This window comes from Typopeltis vanoorti, chromosome 14 (genome assembly GCF_054136105.1).
Source record: "Typopeltis vanoorti isolate ZY-2024b chromosome 14, IOZ_Tvanoo_1.0, whole genome shotgun sequence".
NCBI classification, from domain to species: Eukaryota; Metazoa; Arthropoda; class Arachnida; order Uropygi; family Thelyphonidae; genus Typopeltis; species Typopeltis vanoorti.
In genome coordinates this window covers 111,526,546-111,545,586 of record NC_143562.1, presented here as the reverse complement: position 1 = coordinate 111,545,586, position 19,041 = coordinate 111,526,546, and the positions used below count along the sequence as shown (strand labels likewise).

The 19,041-nt window shown below is 35.6% G+C and overlaps 1 protein-coding gene across 8 annotated transcripts in view; it reads right to left on the bottom strand.

Moving 5' to 3' along the window:
• Positions 1 to 1,294: 1,294 nt before the first annotated feature.
• LOC150099837 (uncharacterized) overlaps positions 1,295 to 19,041 on the bottom strand; it is a 196,911-nt gene continuing 179,164 nt past the window's right edge. For all 8 annotated transcript variants that reach the window (XM_090403651.1, XM_090403650.1, XM_090403655.1 and 5 more), the window contains one exon: positions 1,295 to 1,551. In XM_090403651.1, coding sequence (XP_090259777.1) covers positions 1,440 to 1,551 — 112 coding nt within the window. In that variant the 3' untranslated portion in view covers positions 1,295 to 1,439. The remainder of the gene's footprint in view (positions 1,552 to 19,041) is intronic.

Below are 19,041 nucleotides of genomic sequence, written 5' to 3'. Positions count from 1 at the left end.
TGCTCTTCCTCTGACTACAACATAGGCAAGGGACTGAAACTGAAATTAACTTAATTTTTATTAGGATTGTCTATTTCACTCTTTCTTGTTCAATTGCTTTGCACCTATCTCTAGTGCCAAATTGATGACGTCGTTCATCTTCTCAGCCGAGTATTCCAAAAGGAGTGCGGGGAAGGAAGGGTTATACTAGTACCATTTATTCCCAGGCTGTTTACCGCCCCCATTTCTACACCCAAGTAATCTGAGGAAGTCCGATGTTAGTGGTGTTTATTCTTCGGTTAGCGGCGAAACTACTAACTTTCTTTCCGGATGTTGGATTTTCTTCTAATTCATCCACTGGCTAGAATTTCTGGCTATTCGTGTTGAGGGACCTTTAAGATAAGATTTGTTTTCATGAAGGCCTAATACAGTTCTATAAGTTTAAAAATCATATATTTATTTATTTTATTTATTTATTTTATTTATTTATTTTATTTATTTACGAAAGCTTTGCTGATGATCAGTTCAATTTTAGGAATAAACCTACTGTACTATACATAAATAATATACTAATATACTATACATAAATCAAAAGAAAAGATATTGTATAAAAAAAAAAATATAAACACACACATACAAATACACCGAATAATTGCAAGTTTCAGTAATCAGCAAATTAGGGGAGCGGGCAAGAACTTGACATACGCGTTCAAAATGAAAAAAATTATTTTTAAATTTACAGAACTATATTAAGCCTTCATGAAAACAGAAATCTTATCTTAAACTTAAAGAACTTTAATAAAAACATATAAGTTCGAAAACACAGAATTTTTCACTCACATCGAATCAAAAGTTCATCGAATGTTATGACACGAGAGTCAGCAGTAAACTGATTGAGTAACTGGTTACGCATGTCAGCATTTGCCGGTGCCTGTTGCTTCAAGATCAAACGAGTATAATAAGTGCGCACTCTAGAATTCAGACGTAGGTTAATTGTGTGTTTATATATATGTAAATTGTATACAATTTTTTTTTTTTTAATTTTTCTCTGGGGTTCAGTGCGCCACTTCTAATCATGCAATGCGCCACTTTTGGCGCATGCGCCATAGGTTGACCACCCCTGTCATAGGGCATGATGATAATCAGAGATGGTTTGAAAGATCTTGGGAAACAAAAACATAATTATGCATTCTTAAATTAGAACATTCATATTATCACAACTTCCTAACGTTTAATTTTAATCAGACTTTCTTTGGATATGTGATTAACATAAACCAACAGTTAATATTACATTTATGAGAAATGATTCATATAATGCACATGAAAAATACTTTATTCCATGAATACATTAAGGATTATGTAATCAGTGTACCGATTTTGAAAATACAAAATAATATCTTGCTATTCAACAAATATGTACATTTTAGATATAATATATGGTATTACAAAAAAAATAAAAATTATTTTTCAAAGTTTTCTTTTTTTAGTTTACTGTTGTCATCGAGCACTTGCACAGTCAGTGAACCCGCATATAAAACCATGCTGTCAAGTATTTCAAGGATATCTCTGCACCTATTACAAAACGTGAAACAAGATGAAAAATTCAACTCTTACTATTATAAATTGAATAACTAACTTGATATTAATATAATACTAATGTTCTGAGAATCTTTTATTTTCTTCAAAAGGGGATCGACTGGCTTTATCTTGGGAGGACAATCATGAGACAATTTCAATACTGAGAATACTAACACCGGATAATTATACATGGACTATTATTTAATTCGATCTGTTTCTGCCATCATTTGATAAGCCATGTATAATTATTTTAAAGTTTTTTAGAGTTTTGGTTTCGGTTTCATATTGCGAGTGGTCATGTAATTTAGTGCTTGTGTGAAATTAGAAATTTTTATCTGTTTTGTGTTTTTTCATCAGAAAATTAGAGTATTATAGTGTATTAGTGTAGATTTTCATGATTTTAGAGTATTAGCATATTTATAACATTTTTATTGTTATTGTAGGCATGACACCAACATGACGAACAATGGCCGCAAGACCACGTTGTCCAGCAATTTGAATTTGCAGGATATTATTTAATGCAGTGTATGAAACGTATATGTTGAGAAAATGAAAGAATATGTGGAAGAAAACTGGAGAGATAATTTTAAACTGAGTGTTTTAAAAGTGAGTGTGTGTTAAGCAATGAGAATGCAACAAATACCGACGATAAAATGGAAAATGATGTTAATGTTGAATGTGCAGCCATGGAAATAGAGGAGAACGAAATTGATATCAATAGAGAAATACTGCGCTTAACTATTATCCTTCACAGGACAAAGCAAGAAATTGAAAAACTGCAGAAGCGGCAAGAGTTAAGCAGGGCATCCGAAAGAATAATAAAGATCAATTGAACAAACAAACAAAAAAAACAAGTTAAAAAGAAAATTATGTATGGAGACTCAATAATCAGGAAAGTACTTAATGAAAGTATGACAAAAACATGTTTCCCAAGGGCAAAAATTAACGATATTAGCCATGCCATCTGGATGCAAAATGGTAAGTCAAAGGAAATGATTGTCTTGGTTGGTACCAATGATTTGAAAGGTAAGAAGTTTTCTATGAGGGAGGATATAAAGGAGTTCTTAGAAGAGGCAAAACTGAAGAACGAGAAGGTGAAGACTAAGTCTCCTACCATGCTATGACAGAGGTGAACTAAGGAGGAGGGTATTGATAGCCAATAAGTCTATACGTAGATTGTGCAAAAGGAATAATGTAGAATTTGTGGATCTGCGGTCTCTCTGTTTGATGAAAAGAAGGATTTGTACAATGCAGATAGACTACATCTGAATGGTTTTGGTGTTAGGTGTATGGAAAGAGCTTTATTCACCGAGCATGCTGACATGCAAATTCAGGGAAACTTAAGCAATTAGAGTGGAAGTATGTGAGTTTGTGTGAAGGCACACATCAAGCAAGTGAGTGTGTGAATAACCATGTCAGGAATCACCCTTGCAGTCTCCCAGGTAAAAATATTGAATAGGGTAGTCAATTCAGAAAATAAAGGTGGGTGGGGAAATAAAGAAATTGCTGTTTCTATATACTAATGCCAGAAGTATCAGGAACAAGAGAGAGAGGGAGGAGTTTTTGGCAGTGGTTAGTGCAACCTCACCAAAAGTTATAGACATTAGTGAGACTTGGCTAACAGCAGATGATGTAGTTACAGGGATAGAATGTGAAGGGTTTAGTATTACAGTTGGTTGTTGCTATAGGCCAGGGAGTTCCACAGATGTTCCGGAAGACGCATCAAATTAGAACAAAGAATACAAGTCGAGTGATCATTATGGGGGACTTCAACTATGGAGATATAGACTGGATGGAAGAAAGATTACATGGCAGAAAGGAAATAGAATTTATACACTGGCTGAGGGATAATTACTTAAGGTAGCATCTGATGGAGGGGGACTAGGGGTGGGAGAGTACTGGACCTGGTCATAGGATCAGAAGAGCTATCCATAACCAAGGTGACAACGTTGCCTCCAATTGGTGAAAGTGACCATGCAGTTCTGACTTGGGAGATTGTAAAACATGAGGAATATTCTATCAAGAAGGGATATTTGTGGAACTACAAGGCAAGTGATTATGACATGCATAGGAAAAAGCTTAAATCTGTACTATGGCATAACACACTGCAGGGAGGATATTAGTAGTGTAGGATATAGTTAAGGGTCATCTAGAGCAGTGCTTCCCAAACTTATGGATGTAAAGGCTCCTTCTGGAAAAATAAAATATTTCATGCCCCCCCCCCCCATCGAAAAAAAATCATAATACAGACATATATTATAATATTTATTGGATTTATATTCAATACAGTTTATATTCAAGATTTTGCATTTGTAAGCTTTTTTGTGCTTCTTATCAATACCTTTGAAATGAAACTTATATGAATAAGCATATATTTACTAATATTCATTAAGTGCCGAAATACGCAAGAAGCAAAATTTCTGAACCAACACCAATGTTTAATTTTTTCCATTAAAATATAAAAAAATAACAAAAAAGAAATAAAAAATGTTTCTTTTAAGATTTAAAAAAAAAGAACCACTTAGTCTTAAAACATTTTAAATTTGTTTTCATTATTTCACAGCCCCCCCCCCTCAACAATACTTACGGCCCCCAAGGGTACTGAGGCCCACAGTTTGGGAAGCGCTGATCTAGAGGAAGCAGTATTATTAAATTGTATAAGGAGGGTTAATCAGATAGGAGTTAGATGGATGAATAATATCATTAAGCATGAGCTGCAGAAGAAGAAAATGCTGTGGACAGTATATCAACAGAAAGGTGACCAGCAAACTCATGAACAGAACAAGGCTCAGGCAAGAAAAGTTACCAGTATGGCAAGGATAGTAAAAGCAGGCCAAAGGAAATCCCAGAGTTCTTTCATTATGTGGCAAGTAAGAGGAAGAATAACTATGGAAGATTAACCTTAATGAGCGATGATAGTCACAAGAAGACAGAAGCAGATAAAATAGTTCAGTTACTAAGTGACTTTGCAAGCATATATCTTCCTAGTGAGGTTACTGCTTTAACCTATTGATTAAAGCAGTAACCGAGAAACAGAGGTGGATGAATTGGAGGTTCTTGGGATATTTCAGAATCTCAATGTAAATACAGCTGTGGGATTAGATGGGATATCAGCTAGGGTTTTGCAAGAAAGTGCAAGAAAACTGGCTAAGAGAACTTTTGACTAAGCTGTTCAATTTAAGTCTCAGCTCTGATCGAGTTCTAAGGTAGTGGAAAGAGGACGAAATTATTCCTTTGCATAAGGGAGGTTGTAAGACTAGAGTAGCAATTATAGACCGATCAGTATCTCAAGCATGGTGGTAAAAGTACTAGAAAAATTGTTAAAAAAGAGAATTCAATAAAAATATGATACTGTATGAAGGTCAACATGGCTTTGTGAAGGGTCAGTCATGCCTTAGTAATTTACTAACTTTTTATAATAGAGTAATAGTTGAGTTAGATAAAGGAAATGGCTACACAATGATTTTGCAAAGGCAAATTCTGAAATCTGAAAATTTGACAGAACACCACATGGAACACTGTTACACAACTTAGAACAAATGGGGATGGTTATGACACTGGCTAAGTGGATGGATAAGAGAGTGGTGGCTGGACAGATATCAAAAAGTGGTATATGGTGGAGCAGACCTGATGTGAAAAGAGGTGACTAGTGGTATGCCACAAGGTTGAGTGCTGGGCCCTCTGTACATAAATGATATAGGAAATGACCTGACAGGAAATATTTAGTTGTTTGCTGATGATGCAAAATTAGGTAGAGTAATAGTCAAGACGATATAGAGAGCTTGCAAGAAGATTTAAATAGGCTGTCAGTATGGGCAAAAGTTAATGGGTGTCAGCTTAATTTCAAAAAATGTAAAATTATGCATTTTGGGATAAATAGATTACAAGCTGTGTATCACATTGACACTATATACTCCAGGAAACAGATGAAGCTAGAGATTTAGGAGTGGAGGTAGACAGAGTGAAAGTTTAGAGGACATATTGCTAAGTAGCTCGTAATATTACTTGTGTTAGATCCTGAATGAAAGAGGCACCGAATATATATCATGAGAATGAGCAAACTCAGTCATTTCATGAGAAAACAATAGTCTCATGAGTTGAGATACGTACTAAGGCCCAGAAAGAATGGAAGGTTCATCACCAGAGGATTGAGGGCGAAGCAAAAAGTTTTTTTTAGAAAATTAGAAAAACAAATTTTTATAATAAGGGATGCCTAAAAAAAAAATTTATCTTGAAAAAATTTTTTTCTTGTAAGGGAAGACTTTTGTTAGATTCTGAACGGAGAGCTTTACAAGTAAATTCTTTATTCAGGATTTAACATGATAAATATTACTAATTCAGGAGATATCTGCACATCAGCTAATAATTATGAAGTATTATTTTATGTTATGTAATAATGTGTAGTCCATGTGTGTCATATAGTGAGAATTATTCCTGCATAACTGAAATGAGAAGCAGAGAATTTTGTGTCAAAATAGTAAGAATTGTGTAAGGGAGTTGTTAAGTTATTTGTAATTCCCATTAAGCTATCTAGTTCATTACGAAATTCTGAGGAAAATTATAAGTAGTAATCCGGAATAATCGCGTATAATCTGTACGAGTCGAGCGTAGCGATGGAGGCTATACCTACACGGAAAATGACGTCAGAAAGGCTACCTGGAATAATGTAACCTAGCAGATTAGGGAGAGTGTAGGATCACCCAAGAGGCATGAACAATGGGGTTGTGTGGGTGAAAACCACATCGAATAGAGGGCGCCCAAAAAGGGTGAATAAAAGACGAAGCGTGCCATTTTACAAGGGGCTTTTTCTTCTTCGGTTCCTGGATTCAAGTTTTAGGAGGATTGTGGGGGGGATTTGTGAGAGTGGTGGGTTGACTACGGTGATGACAGACAGCAGGTTCTTTTCTTGAGAATGCTTGAAGATTTCCAAGCGGAGCTGATCGTGATATGACGGCCTATGCGGAATCGAGCCTTAGCAGACCATCCCATTGGGGAAAGTTTCCTGCGGAGCGGTAGACAGCACGCCACAGTCGGAAACGATTAAAAGAAAAGCGTAGTGCATCACCAGGTGAAAAGACGGCCGATGAATATACAGTAAGGAGATGGTGGCATGAAATCTGAAAGGATCCGGTAATGTAAAGATTTTCATTCTATGTTAAAAATCGCTTAGAAGAATAAGAAATTTGTGTATACTGTAAACTAAAGGACACTAGTAGAGAACTTTTAAGTGAGAATTTGAGTGAATTAATTAAGACCCTGTGGAACAAACAAGAATTGTTGATAGGCAGTATTTTGATTCAGAATGGCTAGGCTTGCTTAATGAAATTTAGAATTAAGATAGTTATTGATAGAGTATTAATAAAAGTGTTCAATGCATGTTCTGTGAATAACTTGTGAAAGGAATTATATCCTAGCAGTATTATGCTTACACTTAATCTTATCCTTTCGTAATTGAAGGATTTAGCATACTCAGATTCATTGTGATTTAGTAATGAACCTTAACTTAGAGTGAATTTTGATCCATTGAGTATTTGAATTTTCTTAACTGTAAATGTTTTATATTTTTCCAATAAACATGTTTTGTACCTTATACCTGAGTTTATGCCTGATTACGAATTCAAACCACCACCACTTATGAAATAGAACCTTTTGGCGGGAAGGAATTTAGATATAATTGCTTAAGTGAGATTCGAGTCACAAATAATACTGAATCTGCACAGTGCTAGCGTGAGATTATTGTGTGTATCCCTTTTGAAATTAGAATTATTTCCCTGAACAAGAGTCTCCTCTGTTATAGGATGTTGGCTTGCGCAGCATAATAAAAATTTTGCCAATATTCGAAGAGGAGATAAATCTGAATTAATATTTTAAGGGCACAACAGTAGATTAGAAGGAGGGCTATTTAGAGGTAGTCAAAGGTAAAATATAGACGTAAACAGAAACCGTAACACTTGGCTATTGAAGAACACATTAACAAGTATAGATAAGGAAGTTGTTATTCCTCTTTATAAGGCCTTGATACACCCACATCTGGATTACTGTGCTCAAGTCTCCAATCAAGTCCCCTGGGTTTCTTGGGGATGTGGAAGTAGTGGAGAGGATTCAGAGGTGAGTGGCCTGTGGAATGTGCCCTATGAGGATAGACTGAAGGTGCATGGATTGCAGAACTTTGATAGGAGAAAAAGAGGGGCTATGATAGAAACAGTTAAGTTGCTTAAAGGATTTTATAGGATAGATGCAGGAAAAATGTTTCAGCACTTTGCTAGAGGGACCAGAACAAGGGGCCATTCCTGGATGTTGAATAAAGGTGTGGTCAGTAGGGGTGTGAGGACTAGGTTTTTTGCTTGGAGAGTGATGAATGAGTGGAAAGTGGTTGCCAGAGTCAGTTGTGAGTGCTTTGTCTATTAATGGGTTCAAGGAGAGGTATGATAGATTGTGTAGGTGGATTGGGTCTCCTGCGATAAGTCTTCGGGCATGGAGGTACCCATATTATAATAATAATAATAAAGTTTTCTGAACATTAGGTTCAGTTACTCCTTGAAGTGCTAAATATACTGATCTACAGCAAGCATTCTATTTAAATGTGTGATCAACACAGCCTACATTTTTTGGCAACTACTTTAACGTGTGATTAGAATAATATACAATATTGTGCATTTAAGACAAATATACCTGTCTATAAAATAAAAATTAAAAAAGAAAACCAACCTTTAGAAGTCTTAACCTTCTGAAGATAGATTTTTTTTTTTTTAATTTGAAATGACATAGTTCTATTTCCTCTAACATATAAACACACTGTAAAATGAAAATCTGATAATCCACACACACAGGAATGGCAGAAGCAAAAGAAGCATGTTAGAAAAATTAAAACCAATGCATAAATAGACAACTGTATAAGATGAATATTAATCAACAATAAAAGCTGACAAAATTTCTTGTTGAATGAAACCTATGAATGAAATATCATGTGAGGTATGTTAGAGATGAGTAAAGAAACTTAATTATGAATGGTGTTGAAAGACTAACAGTTGGTTCATAACTGTGAAGTATAAGTGAATAAAGGTGAATATAAAAACTTCACGGTATGAGGCTGTTTTTAACCATACTTAATTTTAACAGCACGTTTTTATAACAGATGAACACAATAATGATCAACTTTCTCAATTTAACATTAACCAGATGTAGAAACTGCATAAATATGAAAATATATCATATATCTATATCAAGAAATATAAACCTATATCAAGAAATACATTATACTTAACATATTAACTACCTAGACTGTGATTCTTATCACACCAATTCCATAAAAATCCATCATATTAACACAGTTCATATATAAGTTCTCCACAATTTCTAAAGATTTAAGAAATGAAATTAATCATCAAAAAGATTTTCAAAAATTTACCATATCCATGTAACTGCCCATACTATCTCAGGATAAACATTTATTGGAGTGAAAGAGCACTTGAAAATAGTATTTAATGCTTCAAATATTTCACCTCAGTTACAGAGACATTGTCAGTGAGTACAAAATGAGACTTGTAACAACACACAAAACTAACAGAAACTAAAGTCCTAACTAGGTAAAGTGTCCTAAAGACACCTGTCTGCAGCCTAGGATGTAAACTAGGATTGCTAAGAATTACGGTTTACCATATTTTGTAAAGTTTTATGCAATCATATTTATTCAAATTAGGCTGATTTTTAAGAGCACCAGCAAATTCTAAAAACAGTCTTCCTCTTCTAAATTTACTGTAATGGAGAATGATGGGCGTTTTTCAACTGATTCTGTAAGATGTATCCAAATCATGATCTACAAGGTCAGTTTAACCATAGTCATGGCTGCAGATATATTTTTATGTTCTTCCATTTGGATGATAGCTGATTGTTCCATCTTCCATAGTAGGCTAACTGGAAGGAACAAGGAACTCTATATACACATGGAACTCAGAGGGGGAAAGGGAGTTTTGTCTTTAGTGGAGCAAATAAGGCTAGCTAGCTTTCAGTGGGGATTGCAACTGGTGCAAAGACTATTTCTTTAAGATATTGGATATCTTTTCTGATGTGCCTCAGACAAAGAGGATGGTGATAACATTATTATAATCCCTCTGAAGAGAAGATAGTGGATTGGGGAAAGGATTGATTATGTTTTTGATATTGTGAGAACTGTAGCCATTAGATAGAAAACTGTGATATGTATGATTGAGTTGAGTTCTGTTGCAAGAGAGGTCTAATTGAAACAAAGGTTATAAGCTCTATGGGTTAGTGTTTTTATAACACCATATTATTGGGGGGGGGGGAGTTTTGAATGTAAAGCTCTCCACTAAGATTAATCCCACACCTTCTGTAATCCCACACCTCATTCACAATATCACTGACTTTTATGGGAAGTTTTCGGTATTGAGATCACATTATGATATAAATAAAGAGTTGAATAAAAGTAAACAATTAAAACCCAACAAGTTAGTAAGTCGTAAGACCTGCATCATCAAGGGTAATAGTACATAAAAGTTTTACACAACAAAAGTCTATTAACAGTTAATTACACATATTAGATGTTTTTGATAACTTCACAACTGTTACATATTGATGAACCAGAATACAAATGGTAAATTTGTTACTGTATGTGTGTTGGAACACGCATACAATAACAAGTAGCAAATTGAAAAAGGAATTTGCTATCTTGCTAGAAATTCGGCTGATCTTATCCGCATACAAACTTCAGCCTTATTGCTAAAATCTAAATTATCATGTAGAAACATGCCAAAATCAGAGTTAATAAAGAGCCTTTAAAGAATTAAGACAAGATAAAAAAAAACATAGTAATAATCAAGGCAGACAACAGTGGAAAGACAACAAAAGAAAATACAACAGTGGTTATGTATTCAGACGAATATGCAAGAAAAATGAACAGACTATTAGAAGATCTCATTGACACATTTATGATTATGAACCAGATAATCAGAAAAATTCTTAATGCATCTCTTGAAACTCCCTTACTTAAACAAGATTTCAAGAATGCAATCGCACTTCCTTACATCAAGAATGTCACAGAAAAAGTGGCTGCATTGCTCCACAAGTAAAACGTAAAATTTCCTTTTTTTACCTTTACAAAAAATATATTATTGTTATTTTTATTATTACGTGACACCTCCAGGGAGTCTAAGAATTCATCGAGGGAGGGCACCTGTTCTACAGCTCTCTGTCTCCACTACTCAATCCACCAACAAGATTCCTACATCCACCAAAACCTCCACAATCACCCCATGAAAAAAACCAGGCATTTATGAAATTCATTGCTCTTGTGGAATTTGTTATATAGGCCAGACGGCAAGGTTAGGAGGGATCCGCATGTCTGAACGTAAAGGATGTCAAAAAAAGAAGACAGCATAAATCAGGCCTGGCATTCTATGCAACCACTACAGGCCATCAAGTACTTTGGCAACAAACAAAAATGTCACGTATTGATCATAATTGTTTTACAAGAAAATTTAAAGAAGGCTCACAAATGCTTAGAATCACTATGCAATAAAAATTATTTCACATCTACCTAGGATATAACACACTGATACACACAGAACATGATAGCAACAACTAACAACTAGCGATGTTCCAATACCCATACAGTAAATAATTTGCCTTTGTATTTTGGTTCATCAATTATATCAATGTTTTCCAACATGGGGCAATTAGAAAATGATGTTGCATTTGTCAACTCATCACTGATATACTCAAAAAATCACCATTCTCAGTGATAAATTATCGATGTTGCAATCCTGCCAATCTGAGAAAAAAGCCAGCTTTTTTTTTCTTGGAACTAGTACAGCAATCAACATAAATACTCAGTAGTGTAAGCGTGTTAAGGTTAGATCATAGCATATCACTTCCGAAAAGTAAATGGAAGTGATATGCTATGATCTAACCAATTTAACTTGAAGAAATGCAAAATGATGAGCCTACTAGAACTTTATTCAACATAAAAGGAACAATGGCATGGCTTTGTGACGAGACAGAAATGAAATAACCAAATTCAACTAGTTTTGCAAGAAAATTACTGTTGCCCTTCCAATTGTCATATTTAGTTGAATGTGGCTTTAGTGCTGTAAATGACATGTTACTGAAAAAAATAAATCATCTGGACATCACAAACCATGCAGATTTCAGATTGAAATTGACTAAAGTAGTACCTCAAATAAAAATTCTTTGCAGCAAACATCAAGCTCAAGGATCACATTAATTTGAATTTTATTTTCCTGAAAATAAAATCCAAATTAGTTTCAAGAAATAACTTGGACACAATAGTGATATTGTGTAATTTGTTAAATTTAGTAGATTATATAGTTTTAATTCAATGTGTAGTATTTGTGTGACTTGAGGTGTCAGTCCTGAAGATACTTCATATTTATCTACACGAGCTGCCAAAAGGTGTCTCACCTTATTATTAAATTACTCTGGATTTAGAGAATGATGTTGGAAGTTTTTTCCGCACTTGGTTAGACTATAATAAATTTAGTTTAGTCCTCTTTCCAAGTGTAAGCAAACAAAGTTTGCGCCTGAAGTATCTTCAGGACTGAGGCAACTTGTGGTAAAGATGGACCAAGCTCTCATCCCTCCTAGTCTTAGAATCTCCCATGATGCAAAGCACATCTCCCTGCAGACATGCATAATGCTATGCAATAAGGGAAGAGCCACTACCCAGACTAGTTTCAACCTTTATTCAGGTCTCGTCAGTGTGAGCAAGACCCAGAGGAGGTGATACTAAAGTGGAAGCAATGGATAAGTCATATTTACCTATACAAGTTGCCAAAAGGTGTTTCACTTTCGTATTAAATTATTCTGGGTTTAGAGAAAGATGGAAGTTTTTACCCACTTGGTTAGACTACAATAAATTTAGTTTAATCCTTTATCCAAGTGTAAGCAAACAAAGTTTGTACCTGAAGTATCTTCAGGACTGAGGCAACTTGTGGTAAAAGTGCACCAAGCTCTCATCACTCCTAGTCTTAGTATCTCCCATAATGGCAACTCATATAGGTAAATATGACTCGCCATTGCTTCCACCTTAGTATCACCACCTCTGGGTTCAGGCTCCCACTGACGAGCCCTCAATAAAGGTCGAACAAGGTCTAGGTAGTGGCTCTTCCTTTAATGAATAGCCTTATACATGTCTGTAGGGAGACATGCTTTGCATTATGGGAAATACTAAGACTAGGAGCGATGAGAGCTTGGTCCACCTTTACCACGAATTGCCTCAGTCCTGAAGATACTTCAGTCACAAACTTTGTTTGCTTACACTTGGATAAAGGATTGAAGTAAATTTATTGTAATCCAACCAAGTTAGAAAAAACTTCCAACATCTTTCTCTAAATCCGGAGTAATTTAATAATAAGATGAGACATCTTTTGGCAACTCATATAGGTAAATATGACTTCTCCTTAGTATCACCACCTCTGGGTCTGGCTCCCAATAAAGGTCGAAACAGTCTGGGTAGGTGGCCCTTTCCTTAATGCATAGCATTATACACATCTGCAGGGAGATGGGCTTTGCATTATGGGAGATACTAATACTAGGAGTGATGAGAGCTTGGTCCACCTTTACCACAAGTTGCCTCAGTCCTGAAGGTACTTCAGGCACAAACTTTGTTTGCTTGCACTTGGATAAAGGATTAAACAAATTTATTATAGTCAAACCAAGTGGAAAAAAACTTCCATGGATTTTATCATGGATTGTATCCATGATTTTATTATGGATTGTATCAGCGAAATATAAGTGTTTCATTAACGCTTATATTTTGCTGATTTTCAACTCAGCATCATCAGAGCACAACACACTTGTATATGTGACAGTGAGTGAGTGAAACAATATAATTGCAAAAGACAAAAGATCTAAAGTCCTATTTTTTGGCGCCCTCTAACGGATAAAAAAAAAAAAAAAAACTATCCAGAAGTTTTTCTTAGGATAACCATCTCCCAAATTTTTGGCAAATTAATGCAACCATAGTTGTTAAGTTTGGGAGAATTCTTCAAAGCCATTGCTGACTCAAAAAATAATCTTTCAGATCTATGATGACTTCTAAATAGCACATTCATTTTCCTCCATCTAATCCTGTGTGAAGGAGTGTCCAAAGCGTGGTCTGCCAGTCTCGGACTTGCCATAGTAATAGTAGCAAATGTATCTTTCATGTTCTTCCAGGCAGATGTTCACTGATCTTCCTGTTTGCCAATAATAGGCCAAGTCACAGTCACAAGGAATCCTTAGGCGAGCAGATCAGAGTTGACAGCTAGACATGAGGTTTGAAAGTGGTGCGAAGGCCATGTTTCAACAATACTTTGGCTATCTTCTCCGATGTAATTCTGATATAGGGAATAGAAATGGTTATGTTGTATTCTTGTGTATTAGGAGAGGGCAGTATTTTATCTATTTTGTAGGGATTGTAGCCTTTGGAACGTATGGTGCAAGTATTGGAATTCACTGGTCAGAGCTGTATCATTAAAACAAATGGGTCTGTGTGTAAGTGTTTTTAAAATGCCATACTGTTAGACTGGATGATGATGTGATTCTTTATGTAGGTATCTTCCTGTGTGTGTAGGCTTTCTGCAAATAGAAAAAGATAGTGATCCATCTGAAAGGTGGGTGACTAATGTGTCAAGAAATGATAAACAGTTATTTGATTCTTTTTCTACTGTGAAGTGAATTTTGGGGTGTTGGTTGTTTAGGTAGGTGACAAAAGCATCCAAAGTGTCTTGTCCATGGGGCCAGATGGCAAACGCATCATCTACATAGCATAACCACACTTGTGGCTTGTATGTAGCTGTGGTAAGTACTTTGTTTTCAAAGTGTTCCATGTAAAAATTTGCTAACGGGGGAGAGAGGGGGGAACCCATAGCAGTACCATTAATCTGTTTGTAGAATTTTCCACCCCATGTAAAGTAACCTGCATTCATGGTAAATTGAAATAATTCAAAAATATCAGGGGGAAATTTAGATATGATTAAATCAAGAGTGTCTATAAGTGATACATTGATAAATAAGGAGGTGACATCGAAACTAACCATTATGTCTGAATCTTCTAGGATAAGATTTTTAACCAGTGTTTAGAAATGGAATGAATTTTTTACAAAAGTAGAGGAGTTGCCAGTAAGGGGGGCAAGTGACTTGGCTAAATGCTGGGCCAGTTTATATGTGGGACTATCTATGCTATCAACTATGGGGCGTAGGTGGATATTAGTTTTGTGGATTTTTGGTAATCCATAAATACAGGGTGGTTTAACATGAATTGGTTTTATTTTCCTGATGATTTCTTTGGGCCATGATGTCACTTTTTTTCAATAATTTTTGGACTTTTTTCTTTTGAGACATCATAGGGTCTCGATGTATAATTTGATATGCGGAACTGTCAATTATGAGATCTTGTATTTTTCTGTTGATTTATGATAACTGTTGAATTTCCTTTATCGGCTTTTGTAATAATAATATTTTTATTATTATATAACTTTTTTAGGGCAGTTATCTGCTTACGTGGCATATTGCTTTTTGGAGGCTTAGATTTGTTTAGAATACTTGCTATATCTAGTCCCACGTTATTGGCCATTGCTGGGGGAAGATCATGGATACCCTGTTCTACTTTCATCATAATTTCTAGTTTAGGAATTTGTTTTGGCGTTGTTAAATATTTGCTCTTCCTTAAATAATTTCACGTCCTTTGTGAATTTACCATCTCTACAATAACTACAAGACTTACAAAATTTCCTTGTAATTGTATCACTTCTTACGTGTTCATTCTATAAGGAAAGCAAATTCTATATCTCTGGCCGATTCCTAATTTTACTCACGTGCTTACCCTGACTATTAAAGGTTATTCCTTGCTAAAAGAAATGAATCATCTAATTTCTTCCTGGGGCTGTCTCCTCTTCAGATATCGAAAAATTTATTTTTTAAAGCTGCGCCAGCCAATATCTTAGAATAGAGGGGACTCTTTTCCAGACCTTTGGTGCACATAGGTGAATAAATTTAGTGCTTAAACTCATAAATTAAATGCTCTACTGTGGCTAAGTTAATTCTGGTTTGCAGTCGTACCTCTATAACATGTTATTCCTTTCTTTCAATCCCCCCCCCCACTATGATTCAGATTAATGAGTGGTAGTTTTGGTTCATATCACAGGCAAAACACAGGTATAAAAGAAAAAACATATTTATTGGAATCTAAAGACATAATATACACTTAGACCAATCTCCCTTTCAATTATTTCAAGGACATGCTAAATCAAACTTTTTCAAACTGATTAATACTCTAATACATGAACAAAAAATCCTTCTTTTGAGTTAGAGACTTAACACACATAATATACACATTATACACTTCTACTCAATTTTCTACCTACTATTTTAGTCTTGCATATTAATCTAGTCACAATCATCTATAATCATTCCTAACAATTTGTCTTATAGATATCAGCCACTGCTAAATAATCACTTAAATTTCTCAAATACTGTCCATACTCGATTAATACACTACAATGATCTTTCCCTTTTTCCGACTGGGTAATTATACAACAAAATCTGTACTTTACCATTTCTTGGGGCAGGATCTCCAGGTCCATCTGAACTGTCCTTTGTTTGAATTACCTTTCGATATGTCCATAAGCCCGTGTCCACGTGGTGGGTCACTATGGTCATCAGATTAAACTATGTTTACGAGAATGTCTACGAGATTAAACTATGGTCTACACCTAGCGTTTTTCCCTCATCTATTCTCGATCTGATTCGAGCCATCCTCATTTCTAGCTACCGGTTCATAATATATGTCTGCGATATTATTTCGTCGGAACTTTCAGAGAAGGCAGCATATGCCAACATCTTACGCTTTAGTACCGGCAGAAATTCAGACATCGAAGGGAAAGATACACTCTCTGATATCGAACTATCACCAAGAAACACCATCAGGAACCACCGGTTCCTGATGATGAATCACACGAGAGAAGTCAAATCATCATACAGCAAAACAGGCAAAAAAAGCCTTGAGAAAGGGGTGCAAACCCTTTTTATTCTCTCTTCACTTCCCCCCTTTTTAACACCCTTTTACTAGTTGCGATAATGCCCTCTTACTACTTTCTGTGATCTTATCTTTTCCCACCCGCTACTTTCTTCGTCCGCAGCAACTTCGGCACATCGCGAGATCATAGCAGCGTCTTCCGGAAACGAATATGCGTCGCTTTCCGAGATTGCCAATGGCTCAGGCCCGCCTGTGACCTTTGGACTAATGTTTACATCTAATTTACTCATTCTTTGTATACATGATGCATTTCATATAATACTAATTTATACACGAAGTTCTTTACATGGTATTACAATTCTACTAAAAGGAGGTAATTCTATTTCTATTTACAGTTAGTACTTTATTTCTTCTGCTCGAGTACGAGTTTTTTCTCTCAACTGATTTTTCTGACTTGTTAAATAATCCTGAATGAATTGTTTCTTTAATAAAGTGCTTCATTCAGGATGTAACAAAGGTTCCCTCTTTCTAGAAAAAAAATTTTTCAAGAAAATTTCTCTTTAGACGTCCCTCAATCCTCTGGGAGTTACTTTTCCTTTCGCCTGTTTTTTTTTTTTTTTTTTTTTGACTTATGCTTAAATAAGAAGGCAGGCTTTGCATCCTTTCTAACTGCCTCTTTAATAAAGTGCTTCATTCAGGATGTAACAGCGTGACGGCAAAGTTATGTCCTAGACTGAGAGCATTTTTGGCTTCTTCAGTGAGTGTTTCCGAGGATAGGTTTACGACCACGTGGTCTCGTTGAAGTTGCAGTCAGGACTTCGTATGTTAGCGCTGCTTTAGGAGTTCATATTTCTTTAGTTGTTTGCTTTTTACTTTTTTTTTTTTTGCTGCAAAGTAAAAACCAAAAACCTAAAGAAATATGAACTCCTACAACAGCGCCAACATACGAAGTCCTGACCGCAACTTCGACGAGACCACATAGTAGTAAACCTATCATCAGAAACACTCACTGAAGAAGACAAGAACGCTCTCAGTCTAGGACATAACTTTGCCGTCACACCCAAACAAATTCCTAAGCTAGAAATTATGATGAAAGCAGAATGGGGTATCAATGATCTTCTGCCAGCAACGGCCAATAACGTGCGACTAGATATGGCAAGAATTCTAAACAAGGCTAAGCCTCCAAAAAGCAATATGCCACGTGAGAAAATAACTGCCCTTAAAAAGTTATATAATAATAAAAATATTATTATTACAAAAGCCGATAAAGGAAATGCAACAGTTATCATGAATCATGAAGAGTATAACAGAAAAATGCAAGATCTCATAATTGACAGTTCCACATATCAAATTATACATCAAGACCCTACGATGTCTCAAAAGAAAAAAGTCCGAAAATTACTGAAAAAAGTGACATCATGGCCCAAAGAAATCATCAGGAAAATAAAACCAATTCATGTTAAACCACCCCGTATTTATGGATTACATTTAGCCAAGTCACTTGCCCCCCTTACTGGCAACTCCTCTACTTTTGTAAAAAATTCAGTCCATTTCAAAACACTGGTTAAAAATCTTATCCTAAAAGATTCAGACATAATGGTTAGTTTCGATGTCACCTCCTTATTTACCAATGTACCACTTACAGACACTCTTGATTTAATCAAATCTAAATTTCCCCTGATATTTTTGAATTATTTCAATTTACCATGAATGCAGGTTACTTTACATGGGGTGGAAAATTCTACAAACAGATTAATGGTATGGCTATGGGTCCTCCCCTCTCTCCCATGTTAGCAAATTTTTACATGGAACACTTTGAAAACAAAGTACTTCATACAAAGTACCACAGCTACATACAAGCCACAACTGTGGTTACACTATGTAGATGATGTGTTTGCCATCTGGCCCCATGGACAAGACACTTTGGATGTTTTTGTCAGCTACCTAAACAGCCAACACCCCAAAATTCACTTCACAGTAGAAAAAGAATCAAATAACTGTTTACCGTTTCTTGACACATTAATCACCCGCCTTTCAGATAGATCACTATCTTTTTCTATTTACAGAAAGCCTACACACACAGGAAGATACCTACATAAACAATCACATCATCATCCAGTCCAACAGTGCGGCATTTAAAAAACACTTACACACTCACCCATTTGTTTTAACGATACAGCTCTGACCAGTGAACTCCAATACTTGCGCCATACGTTCTTAGCCAATGGCTACAATCACTACAAAATAGATGAAATACTACATGTGCCCATTACTGTGCCCTCCCCTAATACACAAGAATACAACATGACCATTTCTATTCCCTATATCAGAGGTGCATCGGAAAAGATAGCCAAAGTATTGTTGAAACATGGCCCTCCCACCACTTTCAAACCTCATGTCAAGCTGGCAACTCTGATCTGCTCGCCTAAGGATAAACTTCGCCCTTTAGCACACCCAGGAGTGTATCAAGTTCCTTGTGACCGTGACTTGGC